The 20,433-nt window shown below is 47.6% G+C and overlaps 2 protein-coding genes across 4 annotated transcripts in view; one reads left to right on the forward strand and one right to left on the reverse strand.

The window, feature by feature from the left end:
- Positions 1–10,533, forward strand: part of AIDA (axin interactor, dorsalization associated) — a 37,259-nt gene extending 26,726 nt beyond the window's left edge. Inside the window, exons 6-11 of one of the 2 annotated variants that reach the window (XM_073671894.1) lie at positions 585–691; positions 3,361–3,372; positions 4,232–4,354; positions 6,017–6,139; positions 6,598–6,715; positions 10,102–10,533. In XM_073671894.1, coding sequence (XP_073527995.1) covers positions 585–691; positions 3,361–3,372; positions 4,232–4,354; positions 6,017–6,139; positions 6,598–6,715; positions 10,102–10,198 — 580 coding nt within the window. In that variant the 3' untranslated portion in view covers positions 10,199–10,533. The remainder of the gene's footprint in view (positions 1–584; positions 692–3,360; positions 3,373–4,231; positions 4,355–6,016; positions 6,140–6,597; positions 6,716–10,101) is intronic. The other variant, XM_073671895.1, reaches the window with a different exon arrangement.
- A 4,298-nt stretch (positions 10,534–14,831) lies between these two features.
- MIA3 (MIA SH3 domain ER export factor 3) overlaps positions 14,832–20,433 on the reverse strand; it is an 89,971-nt gene continuing 84,369 nt past the window's right edge. For both annotated transcript variants that reach the window (XM_073671897.1, XM_073671896.1), the window contains 2 exons: positions 18,849–18,993; positions 14,832–16,288 (listed from right to left, as the gene is read on the reverse strand). In XM_073671897.1, the coding sequence (XP_073527998.1) occupies positions 15,375–16,288; positions 18,849–18,993 (1,059 nt within the window). In that variant the 3' untranslated portion in view covers positions 14,832–15,374. The remainder of the gene's footprint in view (positions 16,289–18,848; positions 18,994–20,433) is intronic.

A 20,433-nucleotide genomic window follows, 5' to 3' on the forward strand; every position in this document is an offset into this window, starting at 1 on the left:
GCGCCGTCCTCTACGTCCTCCCCCCCCCCCCATCATCCGCGCCGTCCTCTACGTCCTCCCCCATCATCCGCGCCGTCCTCTACGTCCTCCCCCATCATCCGCGCCGTCCTCTACGTCCCCCCCCCCCATGATCCGCGCCGTCCTCTACGTCCTCCCCCCATGATCCGCGCCGTCCTCTACGTCCTCCCCCCCCCATCATCCGCGCCGTCCTCTACGTCCTCCTCCATCATCCGCGCCGTCCTCTACGTCCTCCCCCCATCATCCGCGCCGTCCTCTACGTCCTCCCCCCCCCCCCCATCATCCGCGCCGTCCTCTACGTCCTCCCCCCCCCCCCCATCATCCGCGCCGTCCTCTACGTCTCCCCCCCCCCCCCCCATCATCCGCGCCGTCCTCTACGTCTTCCCCCCATCATCCGCGCCGTCCTCTACGCCCCCCCCCCTCCCCCATCATCCGCGACGTCCTCTACGTCCCCCCCCCCCCCATCATCCGCGACGTCCTCTACGTCCCCCCCCCCCATCATCCGCTCCAATCTTTCCCTTCTTACGAGATTTGGACAAATTACAAATTATCGTTCTGTTTTCTAGAAGGATTTTGGCCCCTGGAGAAGAAGAAAACTTAGAAGTGGAGGAGGAGGAAGAGGAAGGAGGCGCCGGGGTCGGCTCTCCAGACTCCTTTCCAGCTCGGGTGCCTGGTAAGGACTGGTGATTGTGCGGCGTTGGAGAACCACGGCTGCCTTCTTCCAGGAACAGCACTACACCTATGGGTTGTCTGGTTCAGCTTCATTGAAGGGAAGCTGTAGTACCACACACAACCTGTGGACAGGGGTGGCGCTGTTTTTGTGCATTCATTTTAGCTGGGGCCTTGGTAAAGCAATGGTTCCTGTTATTTATTTTTAACCTCACATGTATGTGTGTCTGTCCTGGACAACCCCTTTTAAAATGTAGAACATAAAAAAGTTGTTAAAGGGATATATGGGCTCCTTTCACTTCTGTAATCGGTGCGGACCGTGCAGCTGTTCATTAGAATAGGACAGATACATGACCCAACAGTAATCAGTAGACGAGACATCACTGGCTCCGCTCATGTCCCGATGCAGAAGTGAGCGGAGCAGGGGATACTCTGTTAAGGGGGAAAATCACGTGCATGATGTGCGGCACATGATCGGGCATAACGAAGGAATGTAGGACTAAGCTTCATGTGCCATGTAGCGAGAACGGCAGATCTGAGTAAAAATGTTTAGTCACTTTCCTGATCTCATTTCTTACAGGCAAACATCTTGTTCTCTACTCCAGTCACATCCTAAGCTGCATTTAGAGTCATACTGCTGCTTCCTCGTGACCGATTGCAGCCAGCAGAATTATGAATGCAGCTCTGGATGTGATTGGAGTTTAGGCTGTGACATAGCTGCCACAAGCAGAGAATGAGCCGAGTATTTTAGATTTTGGTTACAGATCTAGTATTGTGGGATATGTGTAGACCGCGGCTGCTATTTCGTGGTCACCACAGTTAGGGGGGTTCGCCGCCCAAATCGCGGTGCTCCAGATACAGTACAGACCAAAAGTTTGGACACACCTTCTCATTTAAAGATTTTTGTGTATTTTCATGACTTTGAAATTGACATTCACACTGAAGGCATCAAAACTATGAATTAACAAATGTGGAATTATATACTTAACAAAAAAGTGTGAAACAACTGAAAATATGTCTTATATTCTAGGTTCTTCAAAGTAGCCACCTTTTGCTTTGATGACTGCTTTGCACACTCTTGGCATTCTCTTGATGAGCTTCAAGAGGTAGTCACCGGAAATGGTTTTCACTTCACAGGTGTGCCCTGTCAGGTTTAATAAGTGGGATTTCTTGCCTTATAATTGGGATTGGGACCATCAGTTGTGTTGTGCAGAAGTCTGGTGGATACACAGCTGATAGTCCTACCGAATAGACTGTTAGAATTTGTATTATGGCAAGAAAAAAGCAGCTAAGTAAAGAAAAACGAGTGGCCATCATTACTTTAAGAAATGAAGTTCAGTCAGTCCGAAAAATTGGGAAAACTTTGAAAGTGTCCCCAAATGCAGTTGCAAAAACCATCAAGCGCTACAAAGAAACTGGCTCACATGAGGACCGCCCCAGGAAAGGAAGACCAAGAGTCACCTCTGCTTCTGAGGATAAGTTTATCCGACTCACCAGCCTCAGATATCGCAGGTAAACAGCAGCTCAGATTAGAGACCAGGTCAATGCCCCACAGAGTTCTAGCAGCAGACACATCTCTACAACAACTGTTAAGAGGAGACTTTGTGCAGCAGGCCTTCATGGTAAAATAGCTGCTAGGAAACCACTGCTAAGGACAGGCAACAAGCAGAAGAGACTTGTTTGGGCTAAAGAACACAAGGAATGGACATTAGACCAGTGGAAATCTGTGCTTTGGTCTGATGAGTCCAAATTTGAGATCTTTGGTTCCAACCACCGTGTCTTTGTGCGACGCAGAAAAGGTGAACGGATGGACTCTACATGCCTGGTTCCCACCGTGAAGCATGGAGGAGGAGGTGTGATGGTGTGGGGGTGCTTTGCTGGTGACAATGTTGGGGATTTATTCAAAATTGAAGGCATACTGAACCAGCATGGCTACCACAACATCTTGCAGCGGCATGCTATTCCATCCGGTTTGCGTTTAGTTGGACCATCATTTATTTTTCAAGAGGACAATGACCCCAAACACACCTCCAGGCTGTGTAAGGGCTATTTGACCAAGCAGGAGAGTGATGGGGTGCTACGCCAGATGACCTGGCCTCCACAGTCACCAGACCTGAACCCAATCGAGATGGTTTGGGGTGAGCTGGACCGCAGAGTGAAGGCAAAAGGGCCAACAAGTGCTAAGCATCTCTGGGAACTCCTTCAAGATTGTTGGAAGACCATTTCCGGTGACTCCCTCTTGAAGCTCATCATGAGAATGCCAAGAGTGTGCAAAGCAGTCATCAAAGCAAAAGGTGGCTACTTTGAAGAACCTAGAATATAAGACATATTTTCAGTTGTTTCACACTTTTTTGTTAAGTATATAATGCCACATGTGTTAATTCATAGTTTTGATGCCTTCAGTGTGAATGTACAATTTTCATACTCATGAAAATACAGAAAAATCTTTAAATGAGAAGGCGTGTCCAAACTTTTGGTCTACACTGTATAGCAATATGATGTATTACTAACATTTACAAAAAACAGAGCTGCCTGTTGTAATAAATGTGCCTCTTTGTATTTCCCTCTGTGTTTGTGCTCTGCTTGGTTCTGCCTCCATCGTTGTGCTTGGCACTTTCCATCACCCATGCATGGCCTCCTCATTTGCATGTGCCCCATCATTGCCCATGTCAGGAGCCATCCAAGGTATGAACATAGGATCACTTTACGCTTTTTTTTTTTCATGTTTTGCTTGTATAGTTCTCTGCTTCCCCCTAATTTTTCCCGTGAATTACAATGTATCACTAGTAAGTGTTTTATTTCACCCAAGAGCTGGATTCACATATACACTGCTTAGTGCTGCTGTCCAATGTCCTCCATGCTGCTTCTGAACATCTGCTACATAGACATGAGGGGTTCCTGCTCTCCTGTCTCTGCATGGGCAGCTACTCTGCACCCACTAGCTCAGAGATTGAGGGAAAAACTAGATAGAAGTTAAATAGTGTTATTCTTCATGTACACACAGGATCAGGATCTCTGTAAATAAAACTGCCCAAAGCTACCACTAGGGGAGCTGATCGACGACTGATTTATGGTGCAGTGAGCTCCCCCTAGTGGTGACTGCAGGCAGTCAGATTTCTGGCGGTCACAGGTAAAGCTGTATATTGGCCTGTAAAGGAATATCTGGGGGTCTAATGTTGGGGTCCTCTTCCTTATCCGCCTCAAACACATTAATGTTTGTCTGAATCTGGCGGTAGTAAGCTGCTGCCTGCCTGCTATTGAAGTACAAGTCCCAGCATGCCCTGACAGCTGCGGGCTATCCATGTTATAGGAAAGGTTATTTAACCCTCTAGTCCACTAATATCTGAGATAATGTTCATCCTTACTGCAGGCTGTAAAATGAGACTGTTTGTGTCTGGAGTGTAGTTTGTTGTGCTGCCACCTTGTGACAATAGAAAAAGCTGTAACTTAAATTTTCTGATGATTTTGCCTCTTTAATGTCATGCTGCTATCAGATGGTGAGATCCTAGAGTCAATATAATATATATATTTATTACTGTACCAGGAACCCTCCTCCCCAGACTGCCCTCCGAGCCTGGCATGACCCTCCTCACCATCAGAATTGAGAAAATTGGTTTGAAAGACGCCGGTCAGTGTATTGACCCCTACATGACGGTCAGTGTGAAGGGTGAGTGTCTGATGAGTTCTAGTACATTACTGTAATATCCTTATATTTCACTCCAACAGGGGGCGCCAACGTCTCTTACTACATTAGTTATACTGACAGTATGGCCGCTGCGGAGCTCAAGCCTTCACCCCCCGACCCTCAAATCAGTGTCTCCTGTGCGTTCCTTGGGGGGGGGGGGGGGCGCGAGGGGGAGGGGGGCAGCAGAGCTGGGATTGCCTTGGGGTGGGGAGGGGGCAGCGGAGCTGGGATTGCCTTGGGGTGGGGAGGGGGGGCAGCGGAGCTGGGATTGCCTTGGGGTGGGGAGGGGGGCAGCGGAGCTGGGATTGCCTTGGGGTGGGGAGGGGGGCAGCGGAGCTGGGATTGCCTTGGGGTGGGGAGGGGGGCAGCGGAGCCGGGATTGCCTTGGGGTGGGGAGGGGGGCAGCGGAGCCGGGATTGCCTTGGGGTGGGGAGGGGGGCAGCGGAGCCGGGATTGCCTTGGGGTGGGGAGGGGGGCAGCGGAGCCGGGATTGCCTTGGGGTGGGGAGGGGGGCAGCGGAGCCGGGATTGCCTTGGGGTGGGGAGGGGGGCAGCGGAGCCGGGATTGCCTTGGGGTGGGGAGGGGGGCAGCCGAGCCGGGATTGCCTCGGGGTGGGGAGGGGGGCAGCTTAGGCGGGATTGCCTCGGGGTGGGGAGGGGGGCAGCGGAGGCAGGATTGCCTCGGGGTGGGGAGGGGGGGCAGCGGAGCCGGGATTGCTGGGGAAAGGGGCATCGGAGCCATAGTTTAATGCTCCACTTATGGCAGTGTCCGGCCGGTGCTGTAGTCCCGAGTTTTGTCCTCTTTTTCACTCTTCCCCCCCGTTCCCCCGGGTGCTCTATACTGCGGCTGCCCCTTTTCTGGGAATCCTCCTTTCCCGGCTCCGCAGCTGCTGTCAGTAGATTTTCTCTCCATGCTGTCATCTGGCGAGCGTGCCGCTCCACACCTTTGGATCAAGATTGACGCTGCCGGGTGCTGCTGGCACGGTGCATTGTGGGAGATGGTTGTGTCTCGTAAGATCATTGCAAAATGTAAGATATTTAGATGCAAACTTGTTTCCTCCTTTAAAGAGAAGGTGTCAGGTTTTTGGGGGGTTTTTTTTACACAAAGTTCCAGTACTTGGTCTGCAACTCAGTCCCTTAAGGGTGCAGCCAATCTTTCTTTGTGCCCTTTAGTCTTGTATTTTTTCACCTTCTTGATATAGATGGATATGTTTTTTATTTCCTAATAGGACATATAGATTATCACTTTAGTTCATTAAGGTTTTAAAGAAAAAAACAAAACTTCTATTTCATAGAAACCGCCAGTAAGTAGGTTAGGTGATGTTGTTGGCTCTTTGCACCCCATTACATAGCACTGACCCCCAAGAATTAATATTTACATCTGGCTTTTATGTGTTGGTGAGCGGAGCTGCATACGGGGATGTTAATAACAATTCGGAGTCACCGCCGCTCTCACCACACTAATTACACTTATAACAGGATCAGCAGCTTGCTGACTGTTTCCATTTTACAATAGGTGATTAAAGCTGAGAAATAAGTGGAACCGGTCACGTAGATGATGTGATTCACTGTGGAATTTCACCAGAGTTCTGTTTTTCTCCCATTTCTGATGTTTTTGGGTCTTTTTGACACTTTATTTTTGCAGATATAAATGGCATTGATTTGACACCTGTTCAGGACACACCGATGGCGTCCAGGAAGGAGGACATGTACGTCCATTTTAATGTGGAAATTGATATCCAGAAACACGTTGAAAAACTTACAAAAGGTGAGTGAATGTCTCCTGCACGAGCAGAGGCGCAGCTGCCAGGGACCGAGGGGGACGAGCTTCCATCAGGGGCTGGCTCGGTGGTTGGGGGTCGCATGCTCTGGCTCTTGGTGGTTGGGACTGCACGCTGGCGCTCGGTGGTTGGCGCCGCGCGCTCGGTTGCCGCTGCGCGCTCTGGCGCTCGGTGGTTGGGGCCGCGCGCCCTGGCGCTCGGCGGTTGGTTGGGGCCGCGCGCCCTGGCGCTCGGCGGTTGGGGCTGTTGCTTTGCATTGCTTGGGGTCTTAGAACATCTGCAAAGAGGTCCCATGTTCTCCCCGTGTTTTCAGGGTAAACGCTGGGAGAACATACAGGGTAGATGGGTAAAGACGCTCATTTCCTTATCACATGTGGTCTGAATATAGGCAGAGGGAATGATTTTTCCCCATCCAGGTTTAACCCTTTTGCATCTTGGTTTCCAGGGGCAGCTATTTTTTTCGAGTTCAAGCACTACAAGCCGAAGAAGCGTTTTACCAGCACAAAGTGTTTTGCCTTCATGGAAATGGATGAAATCAAAGCGGGACAGATAGTAATAGAGCTGTGAGTGACCCCGACACGGCCAGCACCTCAGCCAGGGAGAACTATTACTTATTGTATAGAGATAGGAAATGATCAGGATGTAATGCCGTCAGCCAGGTATGTACAGTGAGTGCAGCTCTGGAGCATGAGGAGCATTGTACATGAGGTAACTCTGCATCAGTAATGTATGTACACAGTGACATCACCAGCAGGATAGTGAGTGCAGCTCTGGGGTATAATCCAGGATGTAACTCAGGATCAGTAATGTAATGTATGTACACAGTGACTGCACCAGCAGAATAGTGAGTGCAGCTCTGGAGGATAATACAGGATGTAACTCAGGATCAGTACAGGATCAGTAATGTAATGTATGTACACAGTGACTGCACCAGCAGAATAGTGAGTGCAGCTCTGGAGGATAATACAGGATGTAACTCAGGATCAGTAATGTAATGTATGTACACAATGACTGCACAAGCAGAATAGTGAGTGCAGCTCTGGAGTATAATACAGGATGTAACTCAGGATCAGTAATGTAATGTATGTACACAGTGACTGCACCAGCAGAATAGTGAGTGCAGCTCTGGGGTATAATACAGGATGTAACTCAGCATCAGTAATGTAATGTATGTACACAGTGACTGCACCAGCAGAATAGTGAGTGCAGCTCTGGAGTATAATACAGGATGTAACTCAGGATCAGTAATGTAATGTATGTACACAGTGACTGCACCAGCAGAATAGTGAGTGCAGCTCTGGAGTATAATACTGGATGTAACTCAGGATCAGTAGTGTAATGTATGTACACAATGACTGCACAAGCAGAATAGTGAGTGCAGCTCTGGAGTATAATACAGGATGTAACTCAGGATCAGTAATGTAATGTATGTACACAATGACTGCACAAGCAGAATAGTGAGTGCAGCTCTGGGGTATAATACAGGATGTAACTCAGCATCAGTAATGTATGTACACAGTGACTGCACCAGCAGAATAGTGAGTGCAGCTCTGGAGTATAATACAGGATGTAACTCAGGATCAGTAATGTATGTACACAATGACTGCACAAGCAGAATAGTGAGTGCAGCTCTGGAGGATAATACAGGATGTAACTCAGGATCAGTAATGTAATGTATGTACACAGTGACTGCACCAGCAGAATAGTGAGTGCAGCTCTGGAGGATAATACAGGATGTAACTCAGGATCAGTAATGTAATGTATGTACACAATGACTGCACCAGCAGAATAGTGAGTGCAGCTCTGGGGTATAATACAGGATGTAACTCAGCATCAGTAATGTAATGTATGTACACAGTGACTGCACCAGCAGAAGAGTGAGTGCAGCTCTGGAGTATAATACAGGATGTAACTCAGGATCAGTAATGTAATGTATGTACACAATGACTGCACAAGCAGAATAGTGAGTGCAGCTCTGGAGTATAATACAGGATGTAACTCAGGATCAGTACAGGATCAGTAATGTATGTACACAATGACTGCACAAGCAGAATAGTGAGTGCAGCTCTGGAGGATAATACAGGATGTAACTCAGGATCAGTAATGTAATGTATGTACACAGTGACTGCACCAGCAGAATAGTGAGTGCAGCTCTGGAGGATAATACAGGATGTAACTCAGGATCAGTAATGTATGTACACAATGACCGCACAAGCAGAATAGTGAGTGCAGCTCTGGAGTATAATACAGGATGTAACTCAGGATCAGTAATGTAATGTGTGTACACAATGACTGCACAAGCAGAATAGTGAGTGCAGCTCTGGAGGATAATACAGGATGTAACTCAGGATCAGTAATGTAATGTATGTACACAGTGACTACACCAGCAGAATAGTGAGTGCAGCTCTGGAGTATAATACAGGATGTAACTCAGGATCAGTACAGGATCAGTAATGTATGTACACAATGACTGCACAAGCAGAATAGTGAGTGCAGCTCTGGAGGATAATACAGGATGTAACTCGGGATCAGTAATGTAATGTGTGTACACAATGACTGCACAAGCAGAATAGTGAGTGCAGCTCTGGAGGATAATACAGGATGTAACTCAGGATCAGTAATGTAATGTATGTACACAGTGACTGCACCAGCAGAATAGTGAGTGCAGCTCTGGAGTATAATACAGGATGTAACTCAGGATCAGTAATGTAATGTGTGTACACAATGACTGCACAAGCAGAATAGTGAGTGCAGCTCTGGAGGATAATACAGGATGTAACTCAGGATCAGTAATGTAATGTATGTACACAGTGACTACACCAGCAGAATAGTGAGTGCAGCTCTGGAGTATAATACAGGATGTAACTCAGGATCAGTAATGTATGTACACAATGACTGCACAAGCAGAATAGTGAGTGCAGCTCTGGAGGATAATACAGGATGTAACTCGGGATCAGTAATGTAATGTGTGTACACAATGACTGCACAAGCAGAATAGTGAGTGCAGCTCTGGAGGATAATACAGGATGTAACTCAGGATCAGTAATGTAATGTATGTACACAGTGACTGCACCAGCAGAATAGTGAGTGCAGCTCTGGAGGATAATACAGGATGTAACTCAGGATCAGTAATGTAATGTATGTACACAATGACCGCACAAGCAGAATAGTGAGTGCAGCTCTGGAGGATAATACAGGATGTAACTCAGGATCAGTAATGTAATGTATGTACACAGTGACTGCACCAGCAGAATAGTGAGTGCAGCTCTGGAGGATAATACAGGATGTAACTCGGGATCAGTAATGTAATGTAATGTGTGTACACAATGACTGCACAAGCAGAATAGTGAGTGCAGCTCTGGAGGATAATACAGGATGTAACTCAGGATCAGTAATGTAATGTATGTACACAGTGACTACACCAGCAGAATAGTGAGTGCAGCTCTGGAGTATAATACAGGATGTAACTGAGGATCAGTAATGTAATGTATGTACACAATGACTGCACCAGCAGAATAGTGAGTGCAGCTCTGGAGGATAATACAGGATGTAACTCAGGATCAGTAATGTAATGTATGTACACACTGACTGCACCAGCAGAATAGTGAGTGCAGCTCTGGAGGATAATACAGGATGTAACTCAGGATCAGTAATGTAATGTATGTACACAGTGACTACACCAGCAGAATAGTGAGTGCAGCTCTGGAGTATAATACAGGATGTAACTGAGGATCAGTAATGTAATGTATGTACACAATGACTGCACCAGCAGAATAGTGAGTGCAGCTCTGGAGGATAATACAGGATGTAACTCAGGATCAGTAATGTAATGTATGTACACACTGACTGCACCAGCAGAATAGTGAGTGCAGCTCTGGAGGATAATACAGGATGGAACACAGGATCAGTAATGTGATTGATTTTTTTTTTTTTTTTCTTTTAATCGCAGCTACAAGAAACCCACAGACTTCAAACGGAAGAAGCTGCAGCTGCTAACTAAGAAGCCACTGTATCTCCACTTATACCAGACATTGCACAAGGACTGACCACTCTGCCGTCTTCCTCCTCTTCTCCCCTCCCCCTATACGAGCCGTGCTCCCCCAGTAGAGGGCGGTGCTGGTGCGCACCCTGCAGCCTGAGACGGTCTGTGTCCTGCAGCAATGAGACCCAGCAGCCGGCTCCGCGCCGCCCGTCCACATAGAACTTTGGTGACTGGTTCACTTCTGTATATATCTCATTACACTGCGGCCCCGTCTCCTGGAACCATCAGGTTTTGTTTTATTTTTTTAAAACTTTTTTTACATTTCTAACATTCCATAATTACCCACAATAACTAAAATTATCGCAATGTAATAAAATAAATCCTGAGTTTTTTTACGGAGACTGCAGCAGTTTCTATTTTACAGACTTCTAGATTTCCAGTTTGTAACTTGTTTCACTGTATAAAGTGATTTTTCTACTTTGAATTAGTTTTTTTTTTCGTTTTATAAATGAATTCGATGTAACTGGTAAAACTGAAAATGTGTTTTTTTTTTTTTTTTTTTTTTTCTTTTGTGAATTGTCTATATAGTTGATTGTGATGAATGAAGCTCCTGGGAGAGAACCTGGTGGGTTTGTTGTACTTTTTATGATTTTTCTGTCGACTGTGGTAACCAGTTCTCCATATAAAGGTTTGTTCACATTTTTATTTCTACTTGCGTGCTGGTGGGTTTTTTTTTTTCTTTTCTCGTTCCCATGGAATGGCCGAATCGGATCTGCAAAATTGGACCTGAACTTGTGTTTTTCTTAAATAGAGACCCAGGATTGGCCTAATGTATATAAAAAAAAATGAATGTCGAAGGATTGGGCAGTCTAATTTCTTCCCCTGATCCTTTTCTTCCCACCGGAGATGTGTGATGTGGTGCTTTTCAGGTGTATGGCTGAGCATAGGCCCCAATATACATATTAGAAAAGTCAAATCTTATTCTCATGACCATTCAGATCAAAGAAATCTTGAAGTTTTCACATTGTCTTAAAAAAACAACAAAAAAATACAACCTATGGCCATATACATCTTGTGTTTTCAGGAAGTGTTTGCAGCAGTCTCATCATCATCAGAGGCAGGATTGCACTGCTACGTAACGCCTTGTACACAGCTGATCCAGCAATCGCAATAGCTGATGTCACAGCTCACCTCCTCCCTTTATAATAATATTTGCACATGCTCATTAGATGCTTCAATACAAAAAAATAGGCTAATTGCAGCTAATGTATGTGTGCATTTCGTGAAACAGGAGTCAAAAAAAGCATTAGTGGGAAAAATTTCCCATTTTAAAAGGTGCAGTCAGACTGCTGTATAAATCGGACCGAAATGCACGGACGGTCCCGCGACTCTCCCGATCCGAGCGTGACAGCTGCATAGAAATACATGTCACGCTCAGGTCGTGAGAGCCGCTGGTCAGTCCGTGCATTGCGGTCCAATCTTTATCCAGTTTATACAGCCATCTGACTGCACCCTAATACATATTGTGATGTAGGTAAAAAAGAGAAAACAAAAAAATATATATATATATTCAATACAAAACCCGAGTTATACAATAGGTGACTGATATCAGGGAGAATTTCTCTTTAGCAGGATCAATGGAACCAAAGTGACATCACAAACTTACTAAGCCATCATTCACACCGGATTTTTGTGTAGAAATTATGCTATCCATGAAAGTCTATGGGGGCCATTCACATACAAGGGCTTCTCACGAAATTAAATTAACTTTTTGATGTTCTTCAATGTAAAAAATGAAACTCCTATATTATATAGAGTCATTACACACAGAGTGATCTATTTCAAGTGTTTATTTCTGTTAATGTTGATGATTAGGTCTTACAGCCAATGAAAACACAAAAGTCATTATCTCAGTAAATTAGAATACTTTATAACACCAGCTTGAAAAGTGTATTTAAAATCTGAAATGTCTGGTCAGTAAATGCCCTCAATACTTGGTCCGGGCTCCTTTTGCATCAATTACTGCATCAATGCTGCGTGGCATGGAGGCGATCAGCCTGTGGCACTGCTGAGGTGTTATGGAAGCCCAGGTTGCTTTGATAGCCGCCTTCAGCTCGTCTGCATTGTTGGGTCTGGGGTCTCATCTTCCTCTTGACAATACCCCATAGATTCTCTATAATAGATTCTCTATGGGGTTAAGGTCAGGCGAGTTTGCTGCCAATCAAGCACAGTGATACTGTTGTGTGTAAACCAGGTATTGGTACTTTTGGCAGTGTGGACAGGGGCCAGGTCCTGCTGGAGAATGACATTTCCATCTCCAAAAAGCTTGTCGGCAGAGGGAAGCATGAAGTGCTCTACAATCTCTTGGTAGACGGCTGCGCTGACTTTGGTCTTGATAAAACACAGTGGACCTGCACCAGCAGATGACATGGCCCCCCAAACCATCACTGATCGTGGAAACTTCACACTAGACCTCCAGCAGCTTGGATTCGGTCCTCTCCACTCTTCCTCCAGACTCTGGACCTTGATCCTCAAATGAAATGCAAAATTTACTTTCATCTGAAAACAACACCTTGGACCACTGAGAACCGTCCAGGTCTTTTTCTCCTTGGCCCAGGTAAGACGCTTCTGGCGTTGTCTATTGGTCATGAGTGGCTTGACACAAGGAATGTGACACTTGTAGCCCATGTCCTGGATACGTCTGTGTGGTGGCTCTTGAAGCAATGACTCCAGCAGCAGTCCACTCCTTGTGAATCTCCCCCAAATCTTTGAATGGCCTTTTCTTAATCCTTTCAAGGCTGTGGTTTTCCCAGTTGCTTGTGCACCTTTTTCTACCACACTTTTTCCCTCCACTCAACTTTCCATTAATATTCTTGGATACAGCACTCTGTGAACAGCCAGTGTCTTTAGCAATGACCTTTTGTGGCTTACCCTCCTTGTGGAGTGTGTCAATGACTGCCTTCTGGACATCAGTCAAGTCAGCAGTCTTCCCCATGATTGTGGAGCCTACTGAAACAGACTAAGGGACCTTTTTAAAAGCTTAGAAAGCCTTTTCAAGTGTTTTTTGTTAATAATTCTACTTTACTGAGATGACTTGTGTTTTCATTCCCTGTAAGCCATAATCATCAACATTAACAGAAATAAACACTTGAAATAGATCCCTCTGTGTGCAATGACTATATCATAGGAGTTTCAATTTTTGTATTGAAGAATTGAAATAAATTAACTCTTTGATATTCTAATTAGTGAGAAGCACTTCTATGTGATTTTTTTGCAGAGACATGTACGATTTTGCTCAGAGGATCAGATAAAAATTGTCAATGCAAATGTATAGGTCCATGAAAATTTTTTCACAGACTGTCAGAATGGAGAAGGTAGTTTCTCCACGTACGAGAAAATCAGATGACACTCATACCACATTCTGATAAGATAATCGGACGTGCGAATGAGGTAGTAGGGTGGGCTCACATTTTTGCTTAATTTTTTTTACGGATGAGGAAAAAAAACATGTGAATATCCTTGTATGGTTTAGAGAAAGTAAGGCTATGTACACACGTTCATTATTTGCAGCAGAAATATCTGCAAACACTGATGAACACAGGAGAACGCTGCTTAATACGGGTGTTTTGAAGGGTTTTTTTCCCAGTCATTAAAATGGGTAAAACACTGACTTAATTGACACGCTGCAGATCGGAAACTGCAAGGAAAAAAATAAGTAATGTATACGAGACTTGAGAAATCTCCATCACTTTACTGGTACTGTAAAGCGCTGTATTTTCTTCGCAGGAAAAATGCATCTTAAACGCAACGTGTGCACATACCCCGACAGTTTGCCGTAATGTTGCAAAAGAATCTTGGATCCTGCTTTCCCCATCTGGGGGCCCTTCTCAGTAAGGAATAGGATTCCTGCTCCCCCACTCCACAGAGAAAATCTGTGAGCCGCTTTACCGGTCAACTGAACAAAAAAAAAAAAAAGCCAGTGAGTAGAGATGAGCAGACCCATGGAAGTTCAAGTTCTGGTACCTGACCCTAACTTTAGTCCAAAGTTTGGTTTGGGTACCAGAACTTGGAACCTGTACCCTATTGAGAGCTTGCTGCCGCCCAATGCCAACGACTCTTGTCGCTGCCGCCCATCCCAACGACTCTCGCCGCCGCCCATCCCAACGACTCTCGCCGCCGCCCATCCCAACGACTCTCGCCGCCGCCCATCCCAACGACTCTCGCCGCCGCCCATCCCAACGACTCTCGCCGCCGCCCATCCCAACGACTCTCGCCTCCTCCCATCCCAACGACTCAAGCCAACGACCCTCGCCGCCGCCCAATCCCAATGACTCTCACCGCCGCCCATCCCAACAACTCTCGCATCCTCCCATCCCAACAACTCTCGCCGCCGCCCAATCCCAACGACCCTCGCCGCCGCCCAATCCCAACGACCCTCGCCGCCGCCCAATCCCAACGACCCTCGCTGCTTCCAACTCTAAAACAGACTTCCGGGAGGAATCACTGTTTGGTACGAACCCCAAACTTTTAAGTTCGGGTTTGCTCAGCTCTACCAACGTGTTCTGCTTCACCCGCCAACACACACTGATAGACAGCCTTGGTGGGATTGGAGGCATTTATTTTTGTATGAGATGAAATTGGTTCTCAAGGAAATAATCAATCTTTTAACAAAGTCAAAAAAGAAAAAACTACAAAAGTTATTTTCAATTCTTTATTATTTTCCTTCTTATCGAGTTACAGGTTTCTGGTTTGCAGAACCCGATGTTAAAAACAATGATTTCTCCTATGTAAACCAGTGGTGTATAATAATATTATAATTAAGCTAGCGGGTGTGGAAAAGCCATCAGAATAATGATATTCTTATAAAATGTATTTCCACAGGAAATGTTTTCAAAGATTTTTAGACATTCATTATTTTCCACATACAATGGTTACATACGATACATTAAATAAAAAAAACACATGGATCCCGGTATTGCACATTCTGAAAAATCGATGAATTGCGGCTTCAGAAGAATATGACAAAAAAAAAAAAAGAAAGAAAATTGGGTGCAAAATTATTTAACTATTAAAAATCCTAAAAAGATTAGAAGAGTAGAATAAAATATTTATTGCAAATATAAGACATGTGAAATTATAAATCAGACGTTTATGTAAACCGGTAATGCTTGAACCATTTTTGCGCCAGAGATTGTGTCCTATTAGTCTACGCTTGAATTTTTTTTTTTTTTTTTTTTTTTTTAGGATTTTTGACCTTGAGAAAGTTCATGATCTGTCTGAGCTGGCTGACTGTGTCCGGCTCGCTGCTCAAGTAATGAAGGCCCAGCGGGGACTCCAGGGTGAGATCCTGGGGGAAAGTCTCTTACTCCTGTTGGAAGATGACCATATGGTGGGAAGTCTCTGGCTCCTAGTGGTTGCCCTGCCAGAAATTCTCTAGAACCAGGTGGTGGTCCCGGTAGGAATTCCCTAGCTCTTGGTGGGGGGACTCCTGGTATGAACTCTCTTGATCCTAGTGGAGGCATTACTGGTGGGAAGTCCCTAGATCCTGGAGGTGGGAGGCCTGGTGGTATATCCCTTGCTCCTGGTGCAAAATCTCTCAAACCAGGAGGAATTGAACCTAGTGGGAAGTCCCGAGCTCCAGGAGGTGGAAGACCAGGTGGGAAGTCCCGAGCTCCTGGAGGAGGTGGCCCTGGTGGGAAGTCCCGAGCTCCTGGAGGAGGTGGCCCTGGTGGGAAGTCCCGAGCTCCTGGAGGAGGTGGCCCTGGTGGGAAGTCCCGAGCTCCAGGAGGAGGTGGCCCTGGTGGGAAGTCCCGAGCTCCAGGAGGAGGTGGCCCTGGTGGGAAGTCCCGAGCACCAGGAGGAGGTGGCCCTGGTGGGAAGTCCCGAGCACCAGGAGGAGGTGGCCCTGGTGGGAAGTCCCGAGCTCCTGGAGGAGGTAGCCCTGGTGGGAAATCTCTCAGACCAGGAGGCGGTAGTCCTGGTGGGAAGTCTCTTGCTCCCGGAGGTGGTACTGGATAATCTCTAGGACCATGCATAGGAACAGAACCTGGAGGAAATGGCCCTCGAATTAGGCCCCTTGGATCTGGAGGCATTGGGCCAGGCGGCATCATAGGCCTTGGAGGAAAGTCTCTAACACCTGGTGGGAGACCATGCACTGAAATAAAAAAAAACACACAAAAAAAGATAATGAAGACAAAACTGACAATGCATTGTAACAAACCCAAAGCTGTGTGAGCACGACCAGGTGCTCCTACTTGCCAACACACAAGTGAGATGGTCATTTCAGGGCCTTCGCGTTGGCAGGTGAGTGAAAAGACCATCTCCCTTGTTATATGGCGGGTGGCTGTTCAGGACAATAGGAAAAGTTGGGTGACAAAGCTGATGCTGCCCCATAGTAATTTCTAGCTGGCCTCGCGGGAGCCTCCCCAGATTTTACATGTGTCCTCAGCCGCCTTCTCTCTCCCCGATGGTGGATATTCCCTGCGGCCCCGTGCACACATCTCCCCGATGGTGGATATTCCCCGCGGCCCCGTGCACACATCTCCCCGATGGTGGATATTCCCCGCGGCCCCGTGCACACATCTCCCCGATGGTGGATATTCCCCGCGGCCCCGTGCACACATCTCCCCGATGGTGGATATTCCCCGCGGCCCCGTGCACACATCTCCCCGATGGTGGATATTCCCCGCGGCCCCGTGCACACATCTCCCCGATGGTGGATATTCCCCGCGGCCCCGTGCACACATCTCCCCGATGGTGGATATTCCCCGCGGCCCCGTGCACACATCTCCCCGATGGTGGATATTCCCCGCGGCCCCGTGCACACATCTCCCCGATGGTGGATATTCCCCGCGGCCCCGTGCACACATCTCCCCGATGGTGGATATTCCCCGCGGCCCCGTGCACACATCTCCCCGATGGTGGATATTCCCCGCGGCCCCGTGCACACATCTCCCCGATGGTGGATATTCCCTGCGGACCCGTGCACACATCTCCCCGATGGTGGATATTCCCTGCGGCCCCGTGCACACATTTCCCCGATGGTGGATATTCCCTGCGGCCCCGTGCACACATCTCACCGATGGTAGATATTCCCTGCGGACCCGTGCACACATCTCCCCGATGGTGGATATTCCCTGCGGACCCGTGCACACATCTCTCTGATGGTGGATATTCCCTGCGGCCCTGTGCACACATCTCCCCGATGGTGGATATTCCCTGCGGACCCGTGCACACATCTCCCCGATGGTGGATATTCCCTGCGGCCCCGTGCACACATCTCCCCGATGGTGGATATTCCCTGCGGCCCCGTGCACACATCTCCCCGATGGTGGATATTCCCTGCGGCCCCGTGCACACATCTCACCGATGGTGGATATTCCCTGCGGCCCCGTGCACACATCTCACCGATGGTGGATATTCCCTGCGGACCCGTGCACACATCTCCCCGATGGTGGATATTCCCTGCAGCCCCGTGCACACATCTCCCCGATGGTGGATATTCCCTGCGGCCCCGTGCACACATCTCCCCGATGGTGGATATTCCCTGCGGCCCCGTGCACACATCTCCCCGATGGTGGATATTCCCTGCGGCCCCGTGCACACATCTCCCCGATGGTGGATATTCCCTGCGGCCCCGTGCACACATCTCACCGATGGTGGATATTCCCCGCGGCCCCGTGCACACATCTCACCGATGGTGGATATTCCCCGCGGCTCCACGCACACATCTCCCTGATGGTGGATATTCCCTGCGGACCCGTGCACACATCTCTCTGATGGTGGATATTCCCTGCGGCCCTGTGCACACATCTCCCCGATGGTGGATATTCCCTGCGGACCCGTGCACACATCTCCCCGATGGTGGATATTCCCTGCGGCCCCGTGCACACATCTCCCCGATGGTGGATATTCCCTGCGGCCCCGTGCACACATCTCACCGATGGTGGATATTCCCTGCGGACCCGTGCACACATCTCCCTGATGGTGGATATTCCCTGCGGACCCGTGCACACATCTCCCTGATGGTGGATATTCCCTGCGGCCCCGTGCACACATCTCCCCGATGGTGGATATTCCCTGCGGCCCCGTGCACACATCTCGATGGTGGATATTCCCTGCGGCCCCGTGCACACATCTCCCCGATGGTGGATATTCCCTGCGGACCCGTGCACACTTCAATCACGCCGCCTCCCAGAATCATCACACATCGGAGCTTCCTCTCTCCCAATATTTCCATTGCTCCCCTGCCCTGTGCTCTGTGGCCTCCTCTTCCCGGACACAAAATTCAGCAGATATTTTCCTCTCCTTCAATGAATCTTCTCAGATTGATTTGACCACTGGGTCAGGTTCCAACTTTGGAATTTTTTTTTGGAAATCGTTGCAGAACGCAATCATTATTTTACATGCCGTGGTTTCCTTTCTCCTTAGAAACCATGTAAGTCGGCTTACAGTCCGAGCTTAGCCTTAAAGTGAAGCTTTTCTGTTGCAGAGCTCCAAATGTGCTGCATACACAGTGTTACATGACACTTTGCCACCACTAGGGGGAGCTCACTGCGTACTGTGTGCAGTGAGCTCCCCCTGGAGGTGGCTGCAGACACCCATAATTATCCTTCTAGGTCAAGGAAGGGGGATTTTAATCAGTCCAGAATATTGGACCTATGAAGATAAAATGTACGTGTCAGCATCATCACAACATAAAATAATGGTCCTACTTGGCGGTAAAGTTCGAGGACCGAAGGCTCCGTGGGGTGGCGCTGGGCCGATCAATCGAGCAGGAGGCATGATGGGAGCAGCAGCAGACGAGTTCATCACCGGAGTGCCGGGAAATGATGGCGGACCTTTAGCTACTGGCATTACCTGCAGACAGAGAATGGAAGTCAGCGTTTCTAGGCGTTAGAAATGGAGGTGATGTCAGGGTGAAGAGCGCCCCCTACTCCGCGGATATAATTCAAACACACATATATGACAAATAACACATATATAAGAGTCATGGGTTGCACGATTCTGAATGGAAAGTATCCAAAATTTCCCATGCTGACTGTTTTTAACCCATAAAGGGGCGTGTTTGAATTATATGTCAAAATCAAAAGTTCCTCCCCTGCCACCGAAGAACCTCGCGCCTCCGTACCTCACCATAGACCCTCAGCACAGAAGAATATAAAGAGCAGACAGGAATGAGAGAGAGAAGACAACGAGGAAAAACTAATAGGGGACCGCGTCAGGGGCACTAATATGTTCTGTCAGCTCCCTCCCCTCTCTCGCAGCAGTGCGGTGCACAAGATTCATCGCTTCTATTAACCAAACAGCACAATATGTTTTGGGCCATTTTGGTTAATAAGAGAACAGACATGTCCGTGTTATTAATGCACTTACACAGGGTTGGGGGAAGTAGGACTCACAGTCTTTCTCTAGGAATGGGTGGGGAGAAGCAGGACTCACAGGTAGTGATGAGTGAGCATGCTCAGGCGAACACCGAGTATTTTCAGAGTGCTCGGGTGTTATTGATTTCGACACTCCGTGCTCATGATTTGCAACTGTTTGACAGCTTTAATACATGTGAGGAACGCCTAAGAAACAGACATTCCTCACATGTATTAAAGATGTCAAGACAGTTGAAAATCATGAGCATGGAGTGTCGAAAACATAACACCCGAGCACACTTTATATACTCGATGTTCGCCCGAGCATGCTCGCAAATCTCAAGTAACGAGCATGCTCGTAAATCTCGAGTAACGAGCATGCTCGCTCATCACAACTCACAGGCTCTCTCTACGAGTGGGTTGGGGAAAGCAGGGCTCACAGGCTTTCTCTAGGAATTGGCGGGAGGAAGCCAGTTATACATCTGTCAAATTTTATCTTCCAATTTTTTCCTTTTTTTCAAAAGTTGAAAAAAAGTTTTGTTTCTAATGTTCTCAAAAAAAGTATTAACGTTAACCGGCTCGCTCTTCGAGTGGGTTGGGGGAAACAGGACTCACAGGCTCTCTATACGAGTGGGTTGGGGGAAGCAGGACTCACAGGCTCTCTTTAAGAGTGGGTTGGGGGAAGCAGGACTCACAGGCTTTTACTAAGAGTGGTCAGGAGAAGCAGGAGTCACAGGCATTCTCTAGGAGTGGGTGGGGAAAGTAGGACTCACAGGCTTTCTCCAAGAGTTGGCAAGGGTAACAGAACTCCTGACAACAGATTTTATTTTATAAGTGTCAATCTTATTTAATAACAAACAGGCCAAGTTAAAATTTTAGGATGCCCCCAAGAATTCATTTCTCTTTCACAAGTGGAGTCCTCCAAACCGATGATGAG

This window comes from Phyllobates terribilis, unplaced genomic scaffold, assembly GCF_046119375.1.
Source record: "Phyllobates terribilis strain yellow unplaced genomic scaffold, ASM4611937v1 Scaffold_3__8_contigs__length_932513732, whole genome shotgun sequence".
NCBI lineage: Eukaryota > Metazoa > Chordata > Amphibia > Anura > Dendrobatidae > Phyllobates > Phyllobates terribilis.